The sequence below is a fragment of the Monodelphis domestica genome, chromosome 3 (assembly GCF_027887165.1).
Source record: "Monodelphis domestica isolate mMonDom1 chromosome 3, mMonDom1.pri, whole genome shotgun sequence".
In the NCBI taxonomy this organism is placed as follows: domain Eukaryota; kingdom Metazoa; phylum Chordata; class Mammalia; order Didelphimorphia; family Didelphidae; genus Monodelphis; species Monodelphis domestica.
Genome location: NC_077229.1, coordinates 62369153 through 62379988, shown reverse-complemented (window position 1 = coordinate 62379988; position 10836 = coordinate 62369153). Strand labels below are relative to the sequence as shown.

The window sequence follows — 10836 nt, the reverse complement described above, 5'->3', positions numbered from 1 at the left end:
TTAAGATGTATAGGAAATGAATGAATCTGGGGAGCTGGAAGAGAAGGAAAAGACCTGGGTTTGGACAAAATACAACAGGGACTCTGTCATAGGGCAGAGAAACCCTAGAAATCAGTGTCGCAATCATTGGCTTTGCTTGATACTTACTAAGCACCACCATGTACTTGGCTCTGTACTGTGAGCCTACAAAAGATACTTACTATCCTCAGGGGGCTTCCGGCTTTTCAATTAAAAAAAAAATCTCAGCTCCCCAAATCCTTGCTCAAAAAGTATTTATGACAAGTTTATAAATAAGGGATTGGATTCAGGATTTGGGGAATAGTCTCTAAGCTATGTTTCTCCCCTGAGAGAGGATGCTATGGTGAGAGAGTTCTACAGCATTCACAATCACTGGAAAGTATGGCTTTTCAGTCTTCCCACAACAATCTCCTCCTCCCCATTTTTTTTCTCACAGTCTAAGGCACTAAATGAAGACAAATGGTTCAGTGACTGAGGATAAAGGAAGGATACCAGGCCTGGCCAAGGAAACTGGGCTGACTCCAACTTCAGACTGGAAGGGGAAAACCAGCCAAAAGAGACAGGTGTGGCTACTGTCTCTGAATTCCAGAATTTAGCTAATCCCACCAAAAGGAACCCCACCCTTATTCCATAGGCCTAGATTTACTTCCCAAACCTGTCTAAGAGCTACTCTCAGCCAAACCCTTCTCTGGTTGGTATTTGTACTAGGATGTTCATTCAGAGTATACATCCCCAATTGTATCCCCCTCGACCCATATAATCAAGGAGTTGTTTTTTCTTTGGTGTTTTTACTCCCACAGTTTTTCCTCTGAATGTGGATAGTGTTCTTTCTCATAAATCCCTTGAGTTATCTTTTTGAGTAACCTCTTTTGTTAAGTTCACCTTTTGTAGTTACTTAACACCTTTTTGTGGTTAATTCACCTTTTGTAGTTACTTAACACCTTTTTGTAGTTAAAATCTAAAAATAGATTGTAGCTTACAATTCTGGTTTCACCATAAAGGAAGCTTCATTGTTATCAGTTACAATCAGTTACAATTTTATCTTCACAATAAAGAAAAAGCTAAGTATTTTCATTGTTACAATTAGGAGATAGCTAAATCCAATCTTCACATATGTCTACTTAAATTATTTATGACTTATTTACCCATTTTGAATTTATTTTGGTATAGGATATAAGATGTTGATCTAAACTTAATTTGAAACCTTACACAGGGATTTTACAGAGGATGTTTTACAAAAGGCACAAGTTGGAAGAAATGACAAGGTCAACCTAAAAATTCCCTGTTAAGATGTATAGGAAATGAATGAATCTGGGGAGCTGGAAGAGAAGGAAAAGACCTGGGTTTGGACAAAATACAACAGGGACTCTGTCATAGGGCAGAGAAACCCTAGAAATCAGTGTCGCAATCATTGGCTTTGCTTGATACTTACTAAGCACCACCATGTACTTGGCTCTGTACTGTGAGCCTACAAAAGATACTTACTATCCTCAGGGGGCTTCCGGCTTTTCAATTAAAAAAAAAATCTCAGCTCCCCAAATCCTTGCTCAAAAAGTATTTATGACAAGTTTATAAATAAGGGATTGGATTCAGGATTTGGGGAATAGTCTCTAAGCTATGTTTCTCCCCTGAGAGAGGATGCTATGGTGAGAGAGTTCTACAGCATTCACAATCACTGGAAAGTATGGCTTTTCAGTCTTCCCACAACAATCTCCTCCTCCCCATTTTTTTTCTCACAGTCTAAGGCACTAAATGAAGACAAATGGTTCAGTGACTGAGGATAAAGGAAGGATACCAGGCCTGGCCAAGGAAACTGGGCTGACTCCAACTTCAGACTGGAAGGGGAAAACCAGCCAAAAGAGACAGGTGTGGCTACTGTCTCTGAATTCCAGAATTTAGCTAATCCCACCAAAAGGAACCCCACCCTTATTCCATAGGCCTAGATTTACTTCCCAAACCTGTCTAAGAGCTACTCTCAGCCAAACCCTTCTCTGGTTTTTGCCTTTTTTCCCTACAGTCTCTCTGAATGAGGTCTCAAACTGATGAAACTCCCAGGGATCCTTCCTATTCCTCCTCCATTTTCTCCCGCACTTCAGCAGGCAATCCCTCATACAGGGCCTCCTCTACCAGCAGTCCTGATTTTTTGAGTCCCCCACAGTTGCCAAGTTCTTCAGGTAAAGCCTCTAGCCGGTTCCCCTTGAGTTCCAGGCGGCTGAGGGCTCGCAGTGCAGCCACTCGTGGTGAGAGCTGGCTCAGATGATTGTAACCCAGCAGTAGAGTCCGAAGCTTTTGGCAAAAGAAGAGTTCATCGGGGAGTCCCTCCAGAGCATTGTAGGAAACTGCAAGATGCTGCAAATTTTGGAGAATGCCCACCTCTGGGGGCAAGGAGCGCAGGCCATTGTGCGAAATGTCAAGAAGGCGGAGGTTGGTGCAGAAACAGAGCTGGGGCGTCAGAGTCTCCAACTTGTTGTGGCTGAGGTATAGCTGCTCTAAACTCTTCAGTTTGCGAACATGCTCCGGGACATAAGCAATCTGGTTGTGCCATAGCTTGAGCGTGACCAGTTTTCGACAGTGCTGGAAGCTCAGGATCTCCTCAATGGAGCGGAGGTGGTTGTCCTTCAGGTCTAACTCCTGAAGCGCAGTCAAACTGAAGACAGCATGGGGTATCCTCTCCAGCCCACAGCCTACCAGCTCTAACTCTCTCAGCGCCGTGAGCTTCTTGAGTCCATTGAGGGTCAGCAGCCTCGTCCCATCGTTGTGGAGACTGAGCTGCTGCAGGTGGCCCGCCACGTCCGTCACACTGGGGGGCATCTTGCCCGCATTGCTTCTCAAGGAGAGGCACTTGAGGAGCTTTAGCTCTTTAAGGCTCTCCAGATTAGCGGCTCGAGCAAGTTCTGGAGGGAAGAGGCCCTCCAGATGGAGCTCCTCCAGGCTCCGGAGCCCAAACACCCACAGGGGTACTTCTCGAAGCTCCTCACACTTGACCCTCACCACCTTCAGTCTGTCCCTCAAGAAAACAAAGGAAGAGAAGGGCAGCTTGGCAGGGGAATGGAGCAGGCTGAGCTCTTCCAGGTGAACCAGCTGGGAGAGGGTGGGAGGAAAAGTGATATCACAGATGGCCTCCAGCTTGAGAGACTCTGTCTCGATCAGCTCAAACACTGTGTCGGGTAGCCCTGGCAGCATGCACAGTGCCAGCTCTAGCCGCCCTCTCCCATTGCGCTGGAGCTTCTGGCGCAGTTTCTCTGGCGTCCATTCATGGTTGAGATTGAGTTGCTTGAGTCGGCTTTCGCTGACCTCGGAGAGGAAGACGGCAAAGCGTTTGGAGTAAAGTGAATCATACTGGTCAATGAGGTGGAGCATGAAGGCAAAGTCGTTCTTGACGTCTGGAATGTCACCCATTCCCGTTTCCTCTCTCACTGAGCAGAAAGAATACTCCTTGAGGGGCCGGTGAAAGAGCCAGTACAGGGTATAGAGGCAAGTGAGACCATAGACACACACGAAGGAGATGTAGCAGAAAGCCAGCTTGGCAAAGAGGTGAGCCTTCGTGTGGTTACAGCAGAAGCTGGCATACCCTGTGACTTCTGCTGTCTCCACCTGGCAGGCCACCAAGAAGTTGATCTTCTCCACGTAGATGACATTATAGATCAGAATGGCCAGGAACTTGCACACCTTGAGCACCGTCTGGCGAATGTACATGGTATAGAGAATGTCACCCTCTTCCACATGCACACGGAATTTCTTGACCTTCTCAAACAGGGCCTTGGCCTGCTCCCCTTCCTTTTTGTCCAACAGAGTGACAGCTGGGGGTTCCATCACCACCTTCTCTGGCTCAGTCAGCCCCTTCTCTGACTCGCCTGTCTTTCCTGACCCAGCTATGGCCGTGGCTGTTACCCGTCCTGAGGTACCCTTGTGGTTCTCACCAGAAACTTCCGACAGGGCCCGAGTGGTCCATGGTGAATCAAAGCATTTGCCCAAGATAGAAATAAAGTGTTCGATCTTGGAACTGGTTCCAGGGAACTTAAACCAGAAGCTTGTGCAGACCATGAAGATGAGGGTATGGATGACAACGAGGTAGGGGAAGTACTTGGCATACCAGTGGAGGGCTGTCTCGTAGCAAAGCTGGTTGATGAAGCTATACTGTTGTAAGTCCAGGTTGTTCTTGAGGCCACTGAGCTCCCGAAGGTCCTCTGTGTCCCCGGAGATTCCCCGGGGCAGCTCCCCACATGGGGTCTCTGATAGATTCTCCCGGGGCACATGACTAGGCAGACAAATGATCTTGTCCTGGGTCACCTGGGGATAAGGGAGGATAGAATAAAAAAAAAAGGATAAAAATGTCTAGAGAGGCTGATGAGAAGACCTGGGATCTAGTCCTACCTTGGTGGCCAGAACTAGCATGAGCCTTGGTTTCTCATTCTATAAATATAGTCCCTCCCCCTCTTGTCCCCACGTCAAGGATTTTACAAAATACGTGATTAAAGTATACCCTAAATTTAAGGAATTACTGGGGTGCTCACACAGGCTTACAGAGTCTTAGCACTGCCCCAGGTTTGGGTGCTGGCCTCTCTGAGGATCAAAGGCTCAGAAAGGAATGCAGAGATCATCTCTCTCATCTCTTCAATCCAGTTTCATACTGCCTTGGCTCTGGCAGTTGTGTTTCTGGTCCCCCCTCTCCTCAACTGTAATCCTTTCTCCCTTCCATCAAGGCTCACCCCCAGTCCAATTTTGGAGTCTCTTTTCAGCATCTGTCCAGAGGGCTCTGGATCCTCACCTGTAGGGTACAGCCAAAGACCCCAATCATGAGCATGGCCACTGTGATGTATTCTGCTAGCACATCCCACCATGGCTTCAACACTTTGAATGCTGGCTGCTGCTCCGTGAATTGCTTGAATTCAGCTACTGGGATCATTCTGCCTCTGGAGGAATTACAGAATGTCAGAACTGAAGGGACTTTAAAGGTCATCGTACAGGGAGGAAACAGAAGTGCAGATAAGGAAAGGACTTGCCCAAGATCCCACACTGTTTTAGTGGTGGAGCCAGGCCTAAACCCCAGTGTTTATGAGCAGTGCTTTAATTACACAACCCTGTTGCCAGGAGATGGGGCATCTAGAGAGGTAAGATTGAGGGGCCCAGAGGGAGAAAAGGGACTAAGGCACTCCGTGGGACCCCCAACACAGCTGTTGCCTTAGCCTTCTACCCCTGAGATCTCTCTTCCAGACCCAGATGCCTTCTCAGAACTTCCCCCTTATCAGTCCTAATCCTCCATTCCTAATTCATCTCCTTAGATTAGAGGGACACCTCCCCTCTCTGTTAGTTACTCCTCCCTCCATCTCCTCCTTTTCTCCCAGAATTCAGGGAGCAGAGTAAGCTTCAACCTACCCAAATACTATTCCCCTCCCTGGGACCCAAGCAGCCTACTCACCACTCAGTCCCCCATCTCACTCCCAGGAAACGCTAAACTCCTAGCTCTCCCCCACTATTGCCACAGATTGCCTCAAGGATTGAGGTCACTTGGGAAACTCCTGACTCTCAGACCCTGAATTCCCATTCTGGGCTTTTCGGGGGTGGGACTGAAGCTGTACCTCCACCCCCACCCCATGGGGGCACTCCCAGAGCCACCTCCAACCCAGTGCCACCTCCAACCGGAAAAGCCGGCTACAGCCTGGCTCTGGTTACCAGGGCCCCAAGGGCAGGGAGTGGAAGAGTTGAACAGGGGCGGGTCAGTTGGGCCTTTTGTGGTGGGGGTGGCTGGGTTCCTAGAGGGGCAGGGGTTCAGGCCCAGCTCAGACAGGAACTGAAAAACAGAAGCCTGAATGCTGCGAGGGGTAGAAGCAGAGAAGGATACCTGGCTTAGAAAAGAGAATGACTAGGGGACAAAGGAATGGGAACCCTGGATCCTGGCTGAGAAAGGGGGAACAACTACATCTGGGAAGTAGAATCTGGACTGGGAGGCAGCCCCCCAAGGCTTCCTTGTCTCTCTGTCCCTGGGTGTCCTTGCAGACCAGGCTATTCTTCCTACTTTGTGAAATGAGTGGGTTTGGACTAGACCATTTATTTCTAAGGTCCCTTCCAGCTCTGATATTCTAAGACTCTGACTATTATCCTGGGCCCTGGGGAGCCACAGGAAGCCAGGCGTGGGGTGTGGGATTGGGGCAGGGCCAGAACCACCTACCATGGCATTTGAGCTGGCTCCTTGCCCTCTGAGATTAGTCTCCCCCTCTTCCCCATCCTCCCAAGGACTCTCAACCCTTGCAAGGAAGAGAGGCAAGACCACTTTGGATATACCCCTTGGATAGGAAGCCTGACTCGGAATCTGAAAAGAGGACTTGGGGGTGGGATGCCGGTCAGAGACGAGGAATGCAAGAAGATAGGTCCCACATAGCTAAGAGTCTTCTGGCCAAGAGGAATTAGCTATGAATGAGGATGCTCCAGACCCAGGTGCTCTTCCCTTTAGGGGTAGCAGGGAAAAGAGTCTGTGATCCATCCCCTCTAGTCTTCATCTCCCCTCTAACTCTAGTAATCCCATTTCTGCCTGACCTGATTATCTTGAGCCTCTTAGCATCACTCCTGCTTCCACTTCCATCACTCTACTCAATCCCCACAACAAGACAACCTAAATAGGAGTCTGAAGAGCTACCCCTAATCACTATTTATTGGCTGTGTGACAAGTGCAAATTACTTCCCTCTCTGGGCCTCCATTTCACTGTCTGTAAATGAGCCAGACACAATGTTCTCTAAGGTCCCTGTCAGCTCTGGTAGCCTATGGCTCTTGAAAGGCCTCAGTCCTGCCTCTGCTCCCTCCGTTTTACCCAGCCCTGGGCCCAGAATTCATCTGGGGAGCTAGAGATAGAAGTTCCCTGCGTTCCAGATCAGGTTCCCACTTTAGACTCCCATCAGTTCCCTCTGGAAGGAGCTGAGGGCACCACACTAGTCATCCCCAAACCCCGGCCAGGACCACTGAGGCCTCCGATCTCTCAGCCCTGGCCTTCTAACCTGCACAGAAACAGTGTCCGGGGATGCTAGGCCAGTGATCTTACCCGTACCGCTGACCAGGTGCTCGCAGATGCCCCAACAACCCCCCCCATGCACACACACACAAACACAAACACACAGACACAGATATACACACACACAAACATACAGACACAGATATACAGGCAGATACAGACAGACACACAGACATAGACACAGACACACACAGAGACATGGACACACAGACACACACACGCCTACTTTGTGCATGACCGTGTGCTCCAGTGGAGGCAGGCTCATACCTGCCTTTATTCACATGGACCTTCCATTCACATCCACACTGATCCACAGAACATCCTGACTCACCCACTGACACACACACACACACACATGCTGACACACCCAGAGTGAGAGCTGAAGGTCCAGTTCCATGCAGGGTAACCAAGCTACACACACACACTGAAATCCTGACATGCTGTCAGTGACGGGCACCAACACAAATGCTGGCACATACCCACTCAGACATGCCCACACCCACGCTTGCTTGGGGAACATGAAAACACACAGAGGCAGAAACATCTGAGTGACCACAGGCCCGCAGAACACACGGACACACGTGGCCTGAGGCTTCAGAGGGGCAGATCTTTGATAGCACAATGTGTGAGCACCCAGGCTGCGCTTTGTGGCTTGGAGAGAAGGTCTGGGGTCCCAGGGTCTCTGCCCCTCGCGCAGCCGCCCACTGTCCCTGTTCTAGCCCTTTGCCGGCCACCTCTGGTGTCTACCCCGTCACACATAGGTGAAAACACAAACTCTTTGAGGCCTCTCACAATCTGGCTTCTATTTACCTTTCCAGCCTACTGTCACAGGACTCTCTTTCACAAATTATAGTGTCTGACTCTGGGACTCTGGGGGTTTTCTTGGCAGGGAGGCTGGCGTGGCTTGCCATTTCTTTCTCCAGGGGCTCCTTTGGCCAGGCAATCAGAGGTTAAATGACTTACCCAGGGTCTCTGGGTCCTGACTCCAGACCCAATTCTCTAACCACCAAGCCACCTAGCTGCCTTAAGCATACACAGGTTAAGTGACTTGTCCAAAGCCACAGAGCTAGGAAGTGTCTGAGGCTGGGTTTGAATTTCCCAACTCTTGGCCCTCAACACCGAGCCACAGCTGTTGCTGGGCCTCACAAAGTACAAGCTCCTGCCCAACTCTTCCCTGTACTCCATACCCCAAAGCTTGCCTCTGAGCATCCATTCCCATGGCCTCAAGACCCTGAAAGCAGCCTTCCCCCATTCTGCTTTGCTCCTCCATTTTCCCTGGCTATAAATATTCGTGTTCACCTTGTGTCCCCCAAAGCAGAACATGGCCTCCTTGAGAGCAAGTCCTAGTTCCTTCTCTATTGCCCCTGATCCCTAAGAGTGTTAGCTCTTGGTAGGCGTAGGAGGTGTGGAACGGTTGCTCTGATCAGCAGAGGATCCCGGACATCCCTCGGTGAGCACCTCATTCTATCGCTCACTCTCCAAAGCCAACATCCTCTCCCCCTACCCCACAGCCCCCCCAAACTCCACCAAACTTGCCTCGACCCTCATTTCTCCCCCAGTTTACATTAATTTGGCCAGGGAAGACCTTAGCAGTTTAGCAAAGGAAGGCAAATCCTGAGAAAGAATCACAGTCGCTATCGCATGGATATCTCAAGCATACAATTGGAGAGATGCCGGGTCACAGGCAGGCACAATCTCCCCCATGTTTACTCAGTGACAAGCTTCCACAGAAACAATGGGCCCGTCCAGGGAATAGTCCCTGGTCAGTCTCTCTCCTGTTCCGACAGACGAGGTCCCAGTCACAAACGGGGGCACGGAGGAACAGCGACCGATCCAAAGCCAGTTACGGACACAATGACGGACTTCATGCCCACCCTGGGGAGAGACCCGGGCAGACAGGGGCCCCAATGGAGAGTGGCCATCGTAGAGAATCGCAGACACACAGGAATTGTCATTATCTCGGTCTGTCTGTAATTCTAACTTTGTTGTCCCAAACCTATCATTAAGCCCCCAGAGACACATGACTGTCTCCACAACCCAAGATGTTGTCTGAAAAGGATTCTGGAGGAAGGGCCCAAGGAGCAAGAACTCTCGAGCATCTACTTCATGGCCTCCAGTGATTTCAGACACTTCAAAGCAAACTCTGGACCTTTGACCACCAACTGATAGCCCTTCTTTCCTCCAAAGGCATTTAACCCCATCAAAATGCCAATATGTGGGAAGGTCGTTGTCATCTCATAACCCACCGTTTCAGTCACTGCCTCCTTTGCTGAAGACGTTCATCCTGTCTTTTCCTAAGATCAAATTGGTAAGAGAAGATTTGAACCCAGAATTCTGGGGCTTATGGTAGGAGGAGGGGCAGGAAGACCCCAGAAAAAAGCGGCAGGGAGACCCATTCACTTCATTAACCTGACAATGGCCTCCTGACCAGCCTCCTTCCTCCATGTGACCAATATTTCCTGTATACATTCCCAGATAGCTTCCTAAAGCCCAGGACCCACTGGGAGGTCTCTGCTAACTGGCTCCCACCTTCCCCTGCTCAGTCATCTCTTCCTCAGCTCCATGTGCTATTCCCGGCTCATTCTCATTCCTCTCCCTAACCATTTCTCTGTCCCTCCCTCTTCTCCTCTTGGAGCCCTCCCCACACGTCTTCTCTCAATGTTCACCTCCAGATCTTGGACCCCCCCCCCCCCCAAGCCTGACCTGAACAAACATCCAGCACACCTACCTATCCTTTGGCTAGAGCTCTTGGCATCTGCCCTATGCTCGCGGGTTCCTTACTGGATGAATTCTCTTCATCCTGGCAGGAGCTCTCCCCGGAAACTGGAAGTCCCTAGAAGGCAGACACCCATCCATGTGTTAATTGAGCAAGTCCCAGACTCGTGGGAGCAATAGAATAATGGAGCTTTCAGAGGAGAAGGAGAAGCTCAAGACGGAGGGGAGAGAAGGCAGCCTAGAGTCCAGGACTGGGGATCCTGAAACCCTGGAATCTCCGGGCCTAGGGTCTGTGTCGGGGAAAGATCGCCCCATTACCGGGTCTGTGGTGCCAGGGGCTCAGGGAAGAAGAGATCTGACCCTGGAGGGAGTCCAGAATACGTCTGTCCCCGGCTCTTGGCTCCCTGAGGAGCCCACAAAGTTCAGGGGCGCTGCCTCGATGGCACCCACAGCTTCCCGCCTAGCTCTCGCCTCTCCCGGCAGATTCGGTGCTTTGGGGAACACAGATCCACTGTCCCGGAAGACCACTCTTTCCCATTGGAGCCCCGCTCTCTGGAAAGCTCTACTCTCCAGACTAGTTCCAGTTCTCCGGGTCCGGACCCCCAGACTTCGGGACAGACCTCCGTTCTCCTAGCAGGTCCTCCTCCCGGTTCGGGGACAACTCTCTCCTTCCAGCCTCCCCTGTTCCAGATCCCCAAGCCTTCCGGACAGATTCCTGGTCCTCCGAGGAGGTCCCCCTCCCGGGAAGGATCCTCACTCTCGGGCCAGACCCCTCGCTTCACTCACCCGCCCGTGCAGCCGCCGCTCAGTCCCGGCCCTTGGAGAACGCTCTCTGGTCCTCTCCGGACGTCCCGAGCAGCACCCGGGCCAGGCGGGTGAGTCAAATCGGGCGTGGCCGCTTTAGCTAAGAAGCCTGGGCCACTCCGCCCACCTGGCCCCGCCCCTCACCCCAGCCTAATCCAGTCCTGGGACTGGTGGGAAAGGGAAACTGAGGCGGAGGGGACCAGGAGCCAACTGATGGTGTTTCCAACTCTTTGCTTGACCACCGGGACCGCTGGCGAGTTCAAGGCGGCTTCTGAAATAGGCAGCGTTGGTGAGG

The 10836-nt window shown here is 51.0% G+C and overlaps 1 protein-coding gene across 3 annotated transcripts; it reads right to left on the bottom strand.

Annotated features, from left to right (window-relative positions):
- Positions 1-1006: 1006 nt before the first annotated feature.
- On the bottom strand, positions 1007-10625 carry LRRC8E (leucine rich repeat containing 8 VRAC subunit E). 3 transcript variants are annotated; one of them, XM_007489520.3, is made up of 4 exons: positions 10524-10625; positions 9751-9855; positions 4787-4931; positions 1007-4308 (listed from the first exon to the last, which is right to left on the bottom strand). In XM_007489520.3, the coding sequence occupies exons 3-4, from the start codon at positions 4922-4924 to the stop codon at positions 2083-2085; spliced, it is 2364 nt and encodes a 787-aa protein (XP_007489582.1). In that variant the 5' UTR covers positions 4925-4931; positions 9751-9855; positions 10524-10625; the 3' UTR covers positions 1007-2082. The 3 variants fall into 3 exon arrangements, with proteins under 3 accessions (XP_007489582.1, XP_007489583.1, XP_056678010.1); XM_007489521.3 differs by lacking the exon at positions 9751-9855 and having other exon boundaries at positions 10524-10620; XM_056822032.1 differs by lacking the exons at positions 9751-9855; positions 10524-10625 and having other exon boundaries at positions 4787-5412.
- Positions 10626-10836: the final 211 nt, after the last annotated feature.

Coding starts and splice junctions, on each gene's coding strand:
- LRRC8E (XM_056822032.1), bottom strand. CDS start 4,978: ATGACCTTTAAAGTCCCTTCAGTTCTGACATTCTGTAATTCCTCCAGA. Junction 4,309..4,786: donor TCTTTGGCTGTACCCTACAG/GTGAGGATCCAG, acceptor CCTTATCCCCAG/GTGACCCAGGACAAGATCAT.